Source organism: Globicephala melas, chromosome 11 (assembly GCF_963455315.2).
Source record: "Globicephala melas chromosome 11, mGloMel1.2, whole genome shotgun sequence".
In the NCBI taxonomy this organism is placed as follows: domain Eukaryota; kingdom Metazoa; phylum Chordata; class Mammalia; order Artiodactyla; family Delphinidae; genus Globicephala; species Globicephala melas.
In genome coordinates, this window is record NC_083324.2 from 3015266 (window position 1) to 3027146 (window position 11881).

An 11881-nucleotide genomic window follows, 5' to 3' on the forward strand; every position below is an offset into this window, starting at 1 on the left:
CATGCCGCGGAGCGGCTGGGCCCGTGAGCCATGGCCGCTGAGCCTGCGCGTCCGGAGCCCGTGCTCCACAATGGGAGAGGCCACAATGGTGAGAGGCCCGCGTAGCGCAAAAAAAAAAAAAAAAAAAAAAAAAAAAATTCAGTCTGGACTCTGTAAAAGGTGAGGGTCTTACCTGCCGTAAACAGCTGTGCGGGAACGATGGCTCTATGAGCCTAGAGCGTAATTTCAGTTTTGAACCTGAGGCCCTGTTCTGCTTGATGGTGGGAGCACAGCACGGGCTTCTTGGCCGGCTCAGACGCTGCCATGATTCTGGCCCTTGAAGGCGCTTCAGGCCGGAAACCTGTTCGCGTTCAGGACATCTCCCCCGACCCCTCCTCCCTGGCCTTCCTGGCGCGGGGGCTGGGGAATGGCCTGTGCTGGCAGCACAGAGGCTCCCAGGCCCTTGGCTACTGTACAGAGTGGAAGAGACGCTCGGGTGGCATGTGAGCTGTACGCCCACAGGCCGAGCTGCTCTGAGACCCAGGCCCCTGGGGCGGGCTGGGGTGGCTCGGACGAGGGTCTCCAGCTCTGGGCATCCCTCCCATCGCCCTCCTCTGCTCCCCTCAGACCTGGACGAGTGTGCACTGGGCACCCACAACTGCTCTGAGGCTGAGACCTGCCATAACATCCAGGGTGGCTTCCGCTGCCTGCGTTTCGAGTGTCCCCCAAACTACGTCCGGGTCTCTGAAACGTGAGTGCCCCCACCCGGCCTCGGCCAATCCCCACTGCCCAGGGCGGAGGCCAGGTGACCGGCGCATGCCTTCACCACCTCCTGCTCTTCACAGGCCCCACTGCCACGTCTGTGGTCTGATGACTATAAATGGTACAAGAGAGCACCTTGCAGAAAGCTTGGAGCATAGAGCGTGAAAGGAGGAAAACTCACACAAAAAAATCTTCTCTTTCAAACACACACACACACACACACACACACACACACACACACGTTATCTTTTGCCGTGTAACAAGTTCTTTCCAGCACTTCGCATCTTAACATGACAAGTAGTTATCATCTCACACAGTTTTGGAGGGTCACGAGCCAAGGAGCTGCTTAGCTGGGTGGTCCTGGCTAAGGGTCGCGTAGGGCTGGGTCCTCTGAAGGCTTGACTGGGGCTGCAGGATCCCGCTGCCCACTCATGGCTCTGGGCAGGAGGCCTCAGCGCCTCACCATGTGGCCTCCCCATGGGGCCGGAGCTCTCCCAGCACGGGTCATGAAGAAGGCAAGTGAAGGTCCTAATCCTAAAAGTGACATATCGTCACTTCTGCCCCTGGCCACACAGTCCAGCACTGCATGGGGTACCCTGGGAGGCAACATTCAAAGTGTGAGTGACGGGAGGGGACACACCGGGGCCATCTCGCAGGCTGGTGACCACACTCCCTAGTGATGCCTCCTGGTGTTTCGCCGTATTTCCTGTCCTTTCCTTACTGAACATACATTTCCATAGAGGACTTGCTGGAGCGCCCATCTTGTTTTCTCTGCGCGGTGCTGTCATGTGGATGTGCTCGGTTGTTCGAAGCGTGCTTTCTCTGCTTGGTCGCCGTCTTCTGCATCTGTGCGTGCGGCCCGCCTGGGGTGGCGCTTCTGAGCATGTATGCGCTCGTGATTTACTTGCCGGCTGTCCTGCTGACCCCGTGACATGCTTGCTAATACACACAGTGCTGGGGAGTGTCTACGTGCAGGTGTGTTGGGACGCTTGGGTGACTGTGTCTGGGTGACCCTGGGCAGGTGACCTCCCTCCCCTGGGTCTCAGCTGCTCCGCCTGCAACGTGGGTGATGGTAGTGCCAGCCCCAGGGTGGGTGTCAGCACGGCATGAGTGAAAACACGTCATGAGTTTACAGAGTGTATGGCATGGCCTGGTGCTGCATTAGTGCCATGTGTTGGTGACGTCATATCCCAACCCTGCGTGGCTGGGCACTGTGGTCCCCCAGTTGGGGAGCTCTGCTCAGAACATCCACTAGACCTGCTGAGCCCTGGTGGAAGCACTGAGCTTTGAGACAGGGATTTGGTGATGGAGGTGACAGTGTCTCATTGCACCCAGAAGAGACCAGATTGTTGCTGAGCTTAGAAATCGAAGCCTTGGGCCCCGTGGGGTTTGGTGCAGGTTCTGTCATCATGGTCCTGTAGCGTGGCCGAGTTCCCGGCGTCCTCTGGAGCAGGTGTGACTCAGAGCTCTCTGATCCTCGGAGAGGGGAAAGGGCAGGCCATCCCAAGTCAGAAGAGGAAATGGCTACGAAGGAGAGTCAATCATGGAAGAAAAGGGAATCTGAGAAAAGATCACAACAGTAAAAACACCGAGGCCAGGGAATCCATGCACGTAGGCAGTGTGCGAGGGAAAGAATGCAGGCAGGGAGGTAAGGATGAGCTACCTGGCGCTGTGCTGAGAGCCCGCATGTTTATAACCTCACCCCTTCCCACCAGTGAAATCGCAAGGCCATTAACCCGTCCTAGACGAGGAAGCTGAGGTCCAGGGAGGTCAGGTGATCCGACAGAGGCTGCGAGGCTGCCGAGGGCGGAGCTGGGCTGGGGACCGGCGCCCAGGCCTGCGCCCGGTCGGGCTGGGTGAGTGTAGGGGTGGGAGCGAGCCCGCCGCTGACGCCCCCGCCGTGCGCCCCGCAGGAAGTGCGAGCGCGCGCTGTGCCACGACTTCATGGAGTGCCAGAACGCGCCGGCGCGCATCACGTACTACCGGCTCAACTTCCAGACCGGGCTGCTGGTGCCGGCGCACATCTTCCGCATCAGCCCGGTGCCCGCCTTCGCCGGCGACACCATCGCGCTGACCATCACCAAGGGCAACGAGGAGGGCTACTTCGGCACGCGCCGCCTCAACGCCTACACGGGCGTCGTCTTCCTGCAGCGGTCCGTGCGCGAGCCGCGGGACTTCGCCCTGGACGTGGAGATGAAGCTATGGCGGCAGGGCTCCGTCACCACCTTCCTGGCCAAGATGCACATCTTCTTCACCACCTTTGCCCTGTGAGGCGCGGCCGCGGACGAGCGCGTGGAGCCCCCGGTCCTCCCTGGCCCGGCGCCCCGGCCGCACGCCTCTTTCCGTGCTCCCTGCCGGCCGCGTGGGGGGCGGGCGCTGTGGCCAGTTTACTCTGACCCTGTAAATTAACTTAATTTTGCTGACCTGTTCCTCGCGTTTCGGCCTCTCCTGTGCCCCTGGAGGGAGCTTTGCGCAGGCCACTGCTGGTGCCCCGTGGATGGGGTCGGAGGATCCGAGGCTGGACATGACCAAGACTGGAATCAGCGACCACGTTGGGTGACCTGTCCCCAATGATGATATTCTGTTTCATGTTCCACTGTGATTAGCTCTTCACTTTTTTTTAAAATCGTTTTTAAGTGTTCTTGTTTAATTATAAAAGTAGTACGTGTATATTGCAAATATATAAATATATTCAAACAGTACAAAAGGGTTATGAAGTAAAAAAGTGAAAACAGAAAACCCGCTTCCTTTTGTGCAGCGTTTGCGTGTGCCAGCGGTGCCTGCGTGTCTTGGGCCCCCGCCTCGGGCCTCACCTTGGGTTGCTGAAAGGACGGCAGTGGGAGCGTGCTCGCTTCTGATCCTACTTCTTCTCCTCCGCCTGCGTTTCCCTCTTCCCTCCTCTCCTTCTCCACATGTGGGCCGCACCTGGCTTGTCACTTTGGACGCTGTCCAGAAGCTGGACATCTACGTTTAGTGTTACTTTTGTCACCTCCTGACCGACTGCTCTTCGCACCTAATGCCTAATGTGCGTGAGACTGTTTAGCGTAGAAATGAGCTAATGGTTAGCTAAATCCAGTTCTCTCTCGGGCCGGCCGTTCTCCATTGGTGTTCCATCCTGCGGAGGCTGTAACTCCGTGTCCCAGTGTATTTGGCCATTGTCGGTATTCTAGCTTCACCAGTGGTGCCAGGGCTATGGGGACATATCACGGGAGGTAGGAGTAACCTGCAAAATGAGACTGGAGTGCCCTCCAGTCATTAGCAGTTCATCCAGCGAATCGTCTCTCGTGTGACTACATGTCTTCCAGGACAAGGCTCTTCAGGTTTGCAGCGTCCATTTCACTTCGTCAGGTTCCAAAGGCAGGAGTGAGCTCGGCTTCACCCTTTCAGCCGTCTGGTATAATGGAGCTGAGAGATGGCGTTGCCTGTTTCTCTAAGCCTCATGAGATACTAATGTCCTGGACAAACGTAGTTGTTGCGTAACCCATTCATCCTTTCCCCTCAGCTGTGATTCCGATTCTCTCCATTTGTACCCCAATTCTTCCACGTTGGGAATGGACGTGGACATTAGGTTTGGCCATCGTGCTGGTCTAGATGAAAGGCAGCAATGCCCGTCCAGCGAGCACCTCCCCCCCGTACCCCGGCGCACTCCGTTCCTATAGGTAGAGTTAACCAGGGGGCCATCTCAACCAGCGGGCGACACACAGCTGCAGCCCTGAGTTTGCCAGATGGGGTGAAGGCATCGTCCACCCCATCAGGCCCTTAGGAATTCTGACACCAAGGTTTAAAACTCTAGTTATGGTTTCTTGCTTAGGAATCAGCCCTGCTTCCTGCGTGCACAGTGGCAGCCTTGCTCCCGGGACAGCTGCATCAGATACAAAAAAAGAAAGTTGAGACGGTGTCATGCCAGCATCCTCCCCCTGTGTGAAGAATTGTGCGGTCACAACAGAATTCTACCCCCACCCCCGTCCCAGATCACCTAAAAAGCAGAGGAGTCTTTCTAGTGGGGACCTGCCTTGGCTCCCTGGTGTTGAAGGTGAACGTATACTCAGGAAAGCTTGAAAGCCAGCCCTTCGCGTCTTTATCTTCCCCGCCCCATGTCAGACGACTGGGGTCTCAGATGCCGTTCTAACTCTCTGCCTAAACATCATTCCAAGGAGGAGGTCTCTCTGCCTGCTGTTGACACTGTGGGGTGTAACGTGTGACCCTTGGTTTGAAGAAATGTGATTTGGTGGTCCCAACTGGCACACTGTCTCTCGTGCCCACACTCTTACAGTATCTGTAAGGGTCCAGGAGGCGTCCTAACACAGTTTCTGGTTATGCCCTCCCCATGGAGTCCCAGGTGGCATAACCTCCTCCCAGCCTTCATGTATGAGCATTGCCCACCAGGGAAGCTCCTCTGAGCCTTTGGTGTCCAGAGTTTTTATTGGAGCTGGTTGGTAGCTGGGGCACACCTATTCCCTGACACAAGGGAGCAGTACAATTGCTAATGCTTTTACCAGTGGTGACCTGGGGGCATGTCCTGGTGGAGGGGATGCTGCAACAGATGCGACGGTGCAAGCATTTGAAAAATACAACAGCAGAATAAGCTGTATTGCCCTGCAGATGGACAGTGAGAAAGTTGGAGCTGTTAACGAGCAGGTATTGGCTAAGGGTGAGAGGCAGGGGCCCTCGGCGGCAGCTCCCAAAGAGGCGCCTGGCTCCTGCAGTGGAAGGGCAGACCGAGCCGTGTGGCAGGCTGAAGACCTGCGTGTGAGAGTCACAGAGATCCAGGGGCGTTTGACTGCTCGGCCAAGGTCTGCCGTGGGACGTTAAGGGCTGGTGTGGAAACCTGGGGTCCTCAAGATGGAGGAGACCCTCTGGAGGTGCAGAGGAGACCGGCCCTTTCAGTAAGAGCCAGCGCTGTTGGGCCTGAAGAGACTGCTGTCAGCCACCTTCCCTCACCACCACCAGGCAGCAGGTGCCCCCGCAGGAGCTGCCCTCGCCTCCTCTACTGGCTGCCAGGCTGATAACAGATTCAGTCTGTTTGGGAATTTTCCCTCCTGCACAGTGGAGTTCGTGTGTGATGCCTGAGCCGATGACACCCGTGTTTCCCGACACCGATTGGTTCCAGGATGGGCCTCGGATGTACCCGAGGTCTTTGCGGGGGTACTGAGATGGAGGTGGTTTTCTTGACCCCCTGCCCTTGAACCTAAGGGGCTGTCGGGCCTGGAGCGGCCACCGCCACGTGACAGCAGGTGAAAGCCGAGACTGAAGTCTGGGTGGAGCCCCTGAGGGGGCAGCACAACCGCAGAGCCTGAGCTCTGAAACCTACCAGGCCTGAGGCCACCCGACCTTTGAATTTTCTGCCTTTATCTTCTCTTTCATGTAAGCTAGCTTGATTGTTTTCTGTCAAATGCAACAGGCAAAGTCCAACAGAATGCAGTAACAAGTGAGGAAGGGTGTGCCGGGCAAAGGGAATGGCATGTGCAAAGCTTCTGAGCTGGGGAAGAAGGCTGGTGTGCTGGAGACTTGAGGAGTGAGGGGCGTGGTTAGAGGGTGGGGGCGGGTGGCCGGAGTCACAGCAGACGCAGATGTGACCCTAATTAATTCTCAGGGCAGTGGGGGTCTGTTGAAGCACTGGGGGCCACCTTTGCAGTTTATAAACATCCCTCTGGCTGCAGTCTGGAGGGTAGATAGTGGGCATGAGGGCAAGCCCTGTAGGGGGCTTTTTTTTTTTTTTGGTAGTATTTTTCGTTCTGTAATGGTCTTGTTTTAGGTGTCATTCAGTCTCTTAATTGCTTTGCACCGCTTTAAACTTGTATCGTTGTCACTGTGGGTCTGGTCTGTTGCTGCAGAGCCCTCCTTGGGATGCCCCCCTACAGTAAACCCTGTGATGCCTCCCGGCCTGCCTTCCAGAAAGGCAGCACCAGTCATGCCCTGTGTCCCATGGGTGGTCTCACTTGCTGACATGTGCCAAGAGGAGGAGCGGGCAGGGCCGTTGGCCTGTGTGCGGGGAGGGGGTAGTGGTGGTTCTGAGCATTGTACGTGGGTGCCCAGGCCTGCTTCATCCAAGTCACTGAGCTCCCCCAACATCGGGGTCCCTCCTGGAGAGCTGAGGGCCCGTGGGCTCCATTGCATGGCTGGCACAGTGTTTAGAAAAGTCTTGAGCCAACGCGTAAACATGGAGAATTTTCACCCAAACGTGTAGGTTTTCAGCTTTTCTGGAAACCCCAGGCCTCTTCCTTCCTGTGGTTTCCCAAGGTAAAGCTATTCTTTTAAAATGTGTCGATTCGGTAGCCCCCGTGGCCCCTTAGAACCTCATGGCCCCTGCGAAACAGACCATATGGCAAAGCGGTGACAGCCTGGCTGGAGATGGTGAGCGTCCCGTCACGGGAGGTGTGCAAGCTGGGCCCAGAAGGTCCGCTGGACGTGGGATGGGGCCCTGGAGTTTCTGTCTTGTCCACGTTCCATGATTTTGTGAGGCAGGCGTTGTCCCCTCCTGCTTTTCTGCAAGCCAGTGGGGTGGAGGAGGTTCTTTCCAACAGGCTGGACGTTCCAGGCACATGAGCCGGGCAACGGCGCCCCCTCGTGGCTGCAGCCCAGCCCAGGAGCTCTACCAATGACCAATGGAGAGGGATGGATTTGGACAAGTGGGATGGGGGAAGGTGTTTCTGGTGGCAGGGAGGGCCGTGGTACCTCATGGCGGCGCACGAGAGACCCTGACCATGGCCCAGTGTGGCTGGAGGGAAGGCTGTAGTGGGAGCAGAGGCTGGAGGTCTGGGGGAGGCCAGATGGGGAGGGCACCAGATGCGGAGCGAGGAGTGGTCCTCGAGGGGACATGGGTGTGAGTGGCGCCCTGACTTTGGCAGCGTGATCACCCCTCCCTTGAACAGCAGGTGTGTCCGTGGCCCCGGTGCTGAGGTCTCCCAGGCTCTGCTCCTCTGCCCTATCTGTGGGACCAAGAATTCCCACCCATAAGAATCTTCCTGGCAAGTGAATTTACTGACCTGGCCTGGCCTGCCCTGCCATGGATGGGACCACCATTGACGGCCAGGTACTTTAATGGTGGAACTGGGGGTAAATGGTGCCACGCAGAGAACTGATATGCCTGGGCTCCGCCAGCATCTACCGGGAGACACCACAGGGGTTCAGCCGCTGTGCTTGGGGCTCTGCATCGCTAAGATTGCTTTTCATCCTGCTGTGACCTGTGAGGGAGGGCTTCTGTTCCCATTCTACAGAAGTGGAAACTGAGGCTCAGAGAGAGCATGTGACTTGCCCAAGGTCATACAGAGACTCAAACCCAGATCTGCCTGACTGCAAAAGCTCATGGCTCAAGGGAATGGGAGGACAAGGGACAAAACACTTGCAAAAGACACAGATGACAAAGGGCAGTTATCTAAAAAACACAAAGAACTCAAAATTCAACAATAAGAAAATGAATAACCTAATTTTAAAATGGGCAAAAGATCTGAACACACACTTCACCAGAGAAGATCTACAGATGGCAAACAAGCAGGTGCAAAGATGCTCCACATCATATGTCATTAGGGAACTATAGATTAAAACAAGGAAGTATCACCGCACACCGATTAGAATGGCCAAAATCTTGAATGCTGACAACACCAAATTCTGGTGAGGATGTGCATCAGCAGGCCCTCTCATCTCACTCACTGCTGGTGAGAACACAAAACTGTACGGCTACTCTGGAAGATACTTGGCGTTTCTTACAAAATTAAAAATACCCTTTAACATACAATTCAGCAGTTGCCATCGTTGTTATTTACCCAAATGAGCTGAAACTTATGTGCACCCAAAAGCGAGAACATGGATGTTTATAGCAGCTTTATTCATATTCGCCCAAACTAGGAAGCAACCAAGATGTCCTTCAGTAGGTGAATGGATGAATAAACTGCGGTACCTCCAGACAATGGGATATGATTCAGCACTAAGAAGAAATGAGCTAACACGTCATGAAAATACAGGAGGAACCATAAATGCCTATTACTAAGTGAAAGAAGCCAATCTGAAAACGCTGAAAACTGTACGATTCCAACTTTTATGACATTCTAGAAAAGCCAGAACTATGGAGACAGTAAAAAGATGAGTAGTCGCCAGGAGTTTGGGGGGAGGGAGGGATGAATAGGTGGAGACCAGAGTCTGTTGAAGGCAGTGAAACTATTCTTTATGGTATTACAATGGTGGACAGATGTCCTTATACGTTTTCTGAACCCATAAGATGTGAACCACCAAGAGTGAACCCTCATATAAATGATGGACTTTTGTTACTAACAGTGCAGCAGGGCTCGTCAGTTGTAACAAATGCAGCACTGTGATGGGGAATGCCGATGGTTAGGCAGACTGTACACGTGTGCAAGTAGGGGGTGTGTGGGAACTCTGCACTTCCCACACAATATTGCTGTGAACCTAAAACTGCTCAGAGAAAGAAAAAATCACTGAGTTGCCCTAACCAGCCTCTGGAAACTCACAGTCTGGTGGGGTTTGGACAGAAACAGGTACAACCATTTGGACAGTCACTGCAATGATGAGGAAGCCACGGGGGCTGTGGACACTCAGAGGAGCTATTACACTGGCATCAGGGAAGGCTCCCTGGAGGAAGTGTTGTCTCCAGTGGGCTTTCACGGCCCAGGTCTGGAGTAGCAGGGCAGGCATTACAGGCAGAGGAACCAGCACGAAGAAGGGCATGGAGGTGTGAGGCTCTGGGGGAACAGCGGAAGTTCGAGGTGCAGAGTGGGGTTTCGAGGGCAGAGATGAGTCGCAGGAGGTGGGCTAGGCTGGAGGCGAGGTCTGGGTTTGCGCGGGCTCCTCTGGGCGCGAAGGTGGAGGTGGTGGTGGTGGTGGGTGGGGTCCGCGGCGACAGCTGGCGGTAGCGCGCGGAACTGCGGGCGGCCGCGCAGGCGCAGACCAGGGAGAAGCTGTGCTCGCCTGGGCGGGCTGGGCTGGGCAGAGTGCTGGCCCTGTCCTGGAGCAGAAATCAGGGGGTCCGTGAATATAGATGCGCAAAATATGACATCTTTTGTTTGTCACTAACCTCTCATGGAAATGAAGCGTTTCCTTTCATTATGAGCACAGGCAACAAACCGCAGTAGCATTAGCTGTGTTGCCGTCACATCTCAGGAGTCTCAAAACAGCGGCTCGTCAGTACTTTGAAATTACCACCTGCCTCTGGATCGCGTTAGGAAGCATGGTGTTAGGAAGCAGGCCCACATTGTGCCGTAGTATAGACTTCTTTTTAGTATTTTGATAACTATAATTTCAATCTAATTGGCAGTTAAAAACCTACAGTGTCCTCCAGACTGTCAAAGGTGCCTCTGGCACACACACGTGCACACAAATATGCACACACAAACACACATGCACACGCAGACATGCACAAGCGCACACACAGTGTTTGCGATCCCCTCCCAGGAGGAATGATGACACCAGCGAGTGCCCCCTGTAAGGTGCTGACCATGTGATTTATCGTCTGCATCTGCACGCTTGGGTGCAAAAGTGGCAGCAGGTGTGCACAGACTCTCCCTCGCATCGGGGGCCTATGGGGCGTCAGTGGTTGTGTCTGTGGGTGGGTGAGCTTGAGTGTGGAGGAACCAGTGGAGTGCATCTGATGTGGGGGGTGCCGTGTGTGCGCGCGTGTGTGTGTGTGTGTGTGTGTAGGGGGTCTGTCTCTGGTGTTTGGGTTCTGGCAGCGGCCTGACCTACAGCCCCGTGTTCAGCCTGGTCATTCTGGCCCTCACAGGGGATTTTGCTCAGGTGTTTCCAGGGGTGGCAGGTGGAATTGGTGGGGGGGTCTGCCCTGCCTCGTCTGAGGGAGACAGGTGGGCTCCGTGTCGCCTTCTTGTGTCACCAAACTCATCCTCCCTCCCGTGATCACCCCCGTTTTACAGATGCAGAAACTGAGGCCCAGAGAGGTTGAGTGTTTTGCGCAGGCCACACAGGGAGTGCAGCCATGGATGACGAGGGGCAGGATTCCTGGTGTTTCTGAACCTCGGTGTCCTTGCCTTTCATTTCAGGAGAGGAAGATGCCTGAGGCCGAGATAGAAGGGGGGTCTCAGCGTTGGCCCCTCTCCTGTGCAATTCCCATCCCGACTCCTTATCCTTCCCAGCTTCAAGTCCAAGTTCCACGGCCTGGTATCACTCCCAATCCATCCCGGTGCTCCAGCCACCCCAGCACTAGCCCTTCCCGGCTCCCTTGAACGCCTTCACACCTCCAGGCCTCCACCCATTCTGTTCCCTGTGCTGGGAGTGCCTGGCAGATTCACTCATCCTGCAGACCTCTGCTCTGACCACTCCACATAGAGTTGGTGCGTCCCGCTGTGCTCACCACTGACTTCACACAGCCCTGGGGGCAGCCCTTCTCAGGATTTACCCAGATAAACATGATCTCCGTTTCCCCAGCACTTAGCACCAGGCAGAGCATAAAGTAGGCACTAATAAATGTTTATTGAATGAATAAACACACATGTTTGCACACCCCCGCACCCATCTATGAGCTGCTCCAGAGAAAGGCTGGGTCCTCTCCGGCTACTCAGGTGGTAATCAGAGTTGGTTCAACTGTCTAGGTTGGGCCCAGAGCTGCAGTAGGAGCAGGGCTGACTGGTGGTGGCGGCAGCGTTGGGCGGGGTCCCAGGCTGGGGTCTGGGAGCTGCACACCCGCCGCGTGCTCCTTGGGGGGGTCCCCCCGAGGGTCCCCCATGGGCTCAGCCCTCTGTGGTTCTTTCAGTCTCGGCCCTAAAAGGTCAGTGCTGGGCCACACCTTATCCTCTCCTCTGTCCATTTATCAGGTCGGAAGCTCAAGGCTGGTCCGGCCCAGCTGGGGCCAAGGTTTATGTGCTTGTCCTCCCTACCCCAGCCACTCTGACCCTGTGAAACACGCCAGGAAGGGCGGGGACAGGAAGGGGACAGTGGGTCTCTGCGCCTGCCCCGGGACACTGTCAGCCACGTCAGGATTTATGCTTCGCTGCCCCCACCCTGAGAGCTGGTCACCGGGCTGACGCCCTTGGGCTGACGCTGGGCCATCCCTGCAGGGGGTCTGGCCAGGCCTGCGGGCCGGGAGCTTGCCAGGAGGTGGCAAGAGGGGCAGAGGCATTCTGAGATCCCGGCTGCCCTCACAGATTGGACCCAGAGTGAACACAGGTCCCTCGTC

The 11881-nt window shown here is 55.9% G+C and overlaps 1 protein-coding gene across 3 annotated transcripts in view; it reads left to right on the forward strand.

Moving 5' to 3' along the window:
- Nucleotides 1-3446, forward strand: part of FBLN2 (fibulin 2) — a 74703-nt gene extending 71257 nt beyond the window's left edge. For all 3 annotated transcript variants that reach the window (XM_030849511.2, XM_060308297.1, XM_060308296.2), the window contains 2 exons: nt 607-730; nt 2655-3446. In XM_030849511.2, coding sequence (XP_030705371.1) covers nt 607-730; nt 2655-3012 — 482 coding nt within the window. In that variant the 3' untranslated portion in view covers nt 3013-3446. The remainder of the gene's footprint in view (nt 1-606; nt 731-2654) is intronic.
- Nucleotides 3447-11881: the final 8435 nt, after the last annotated feature.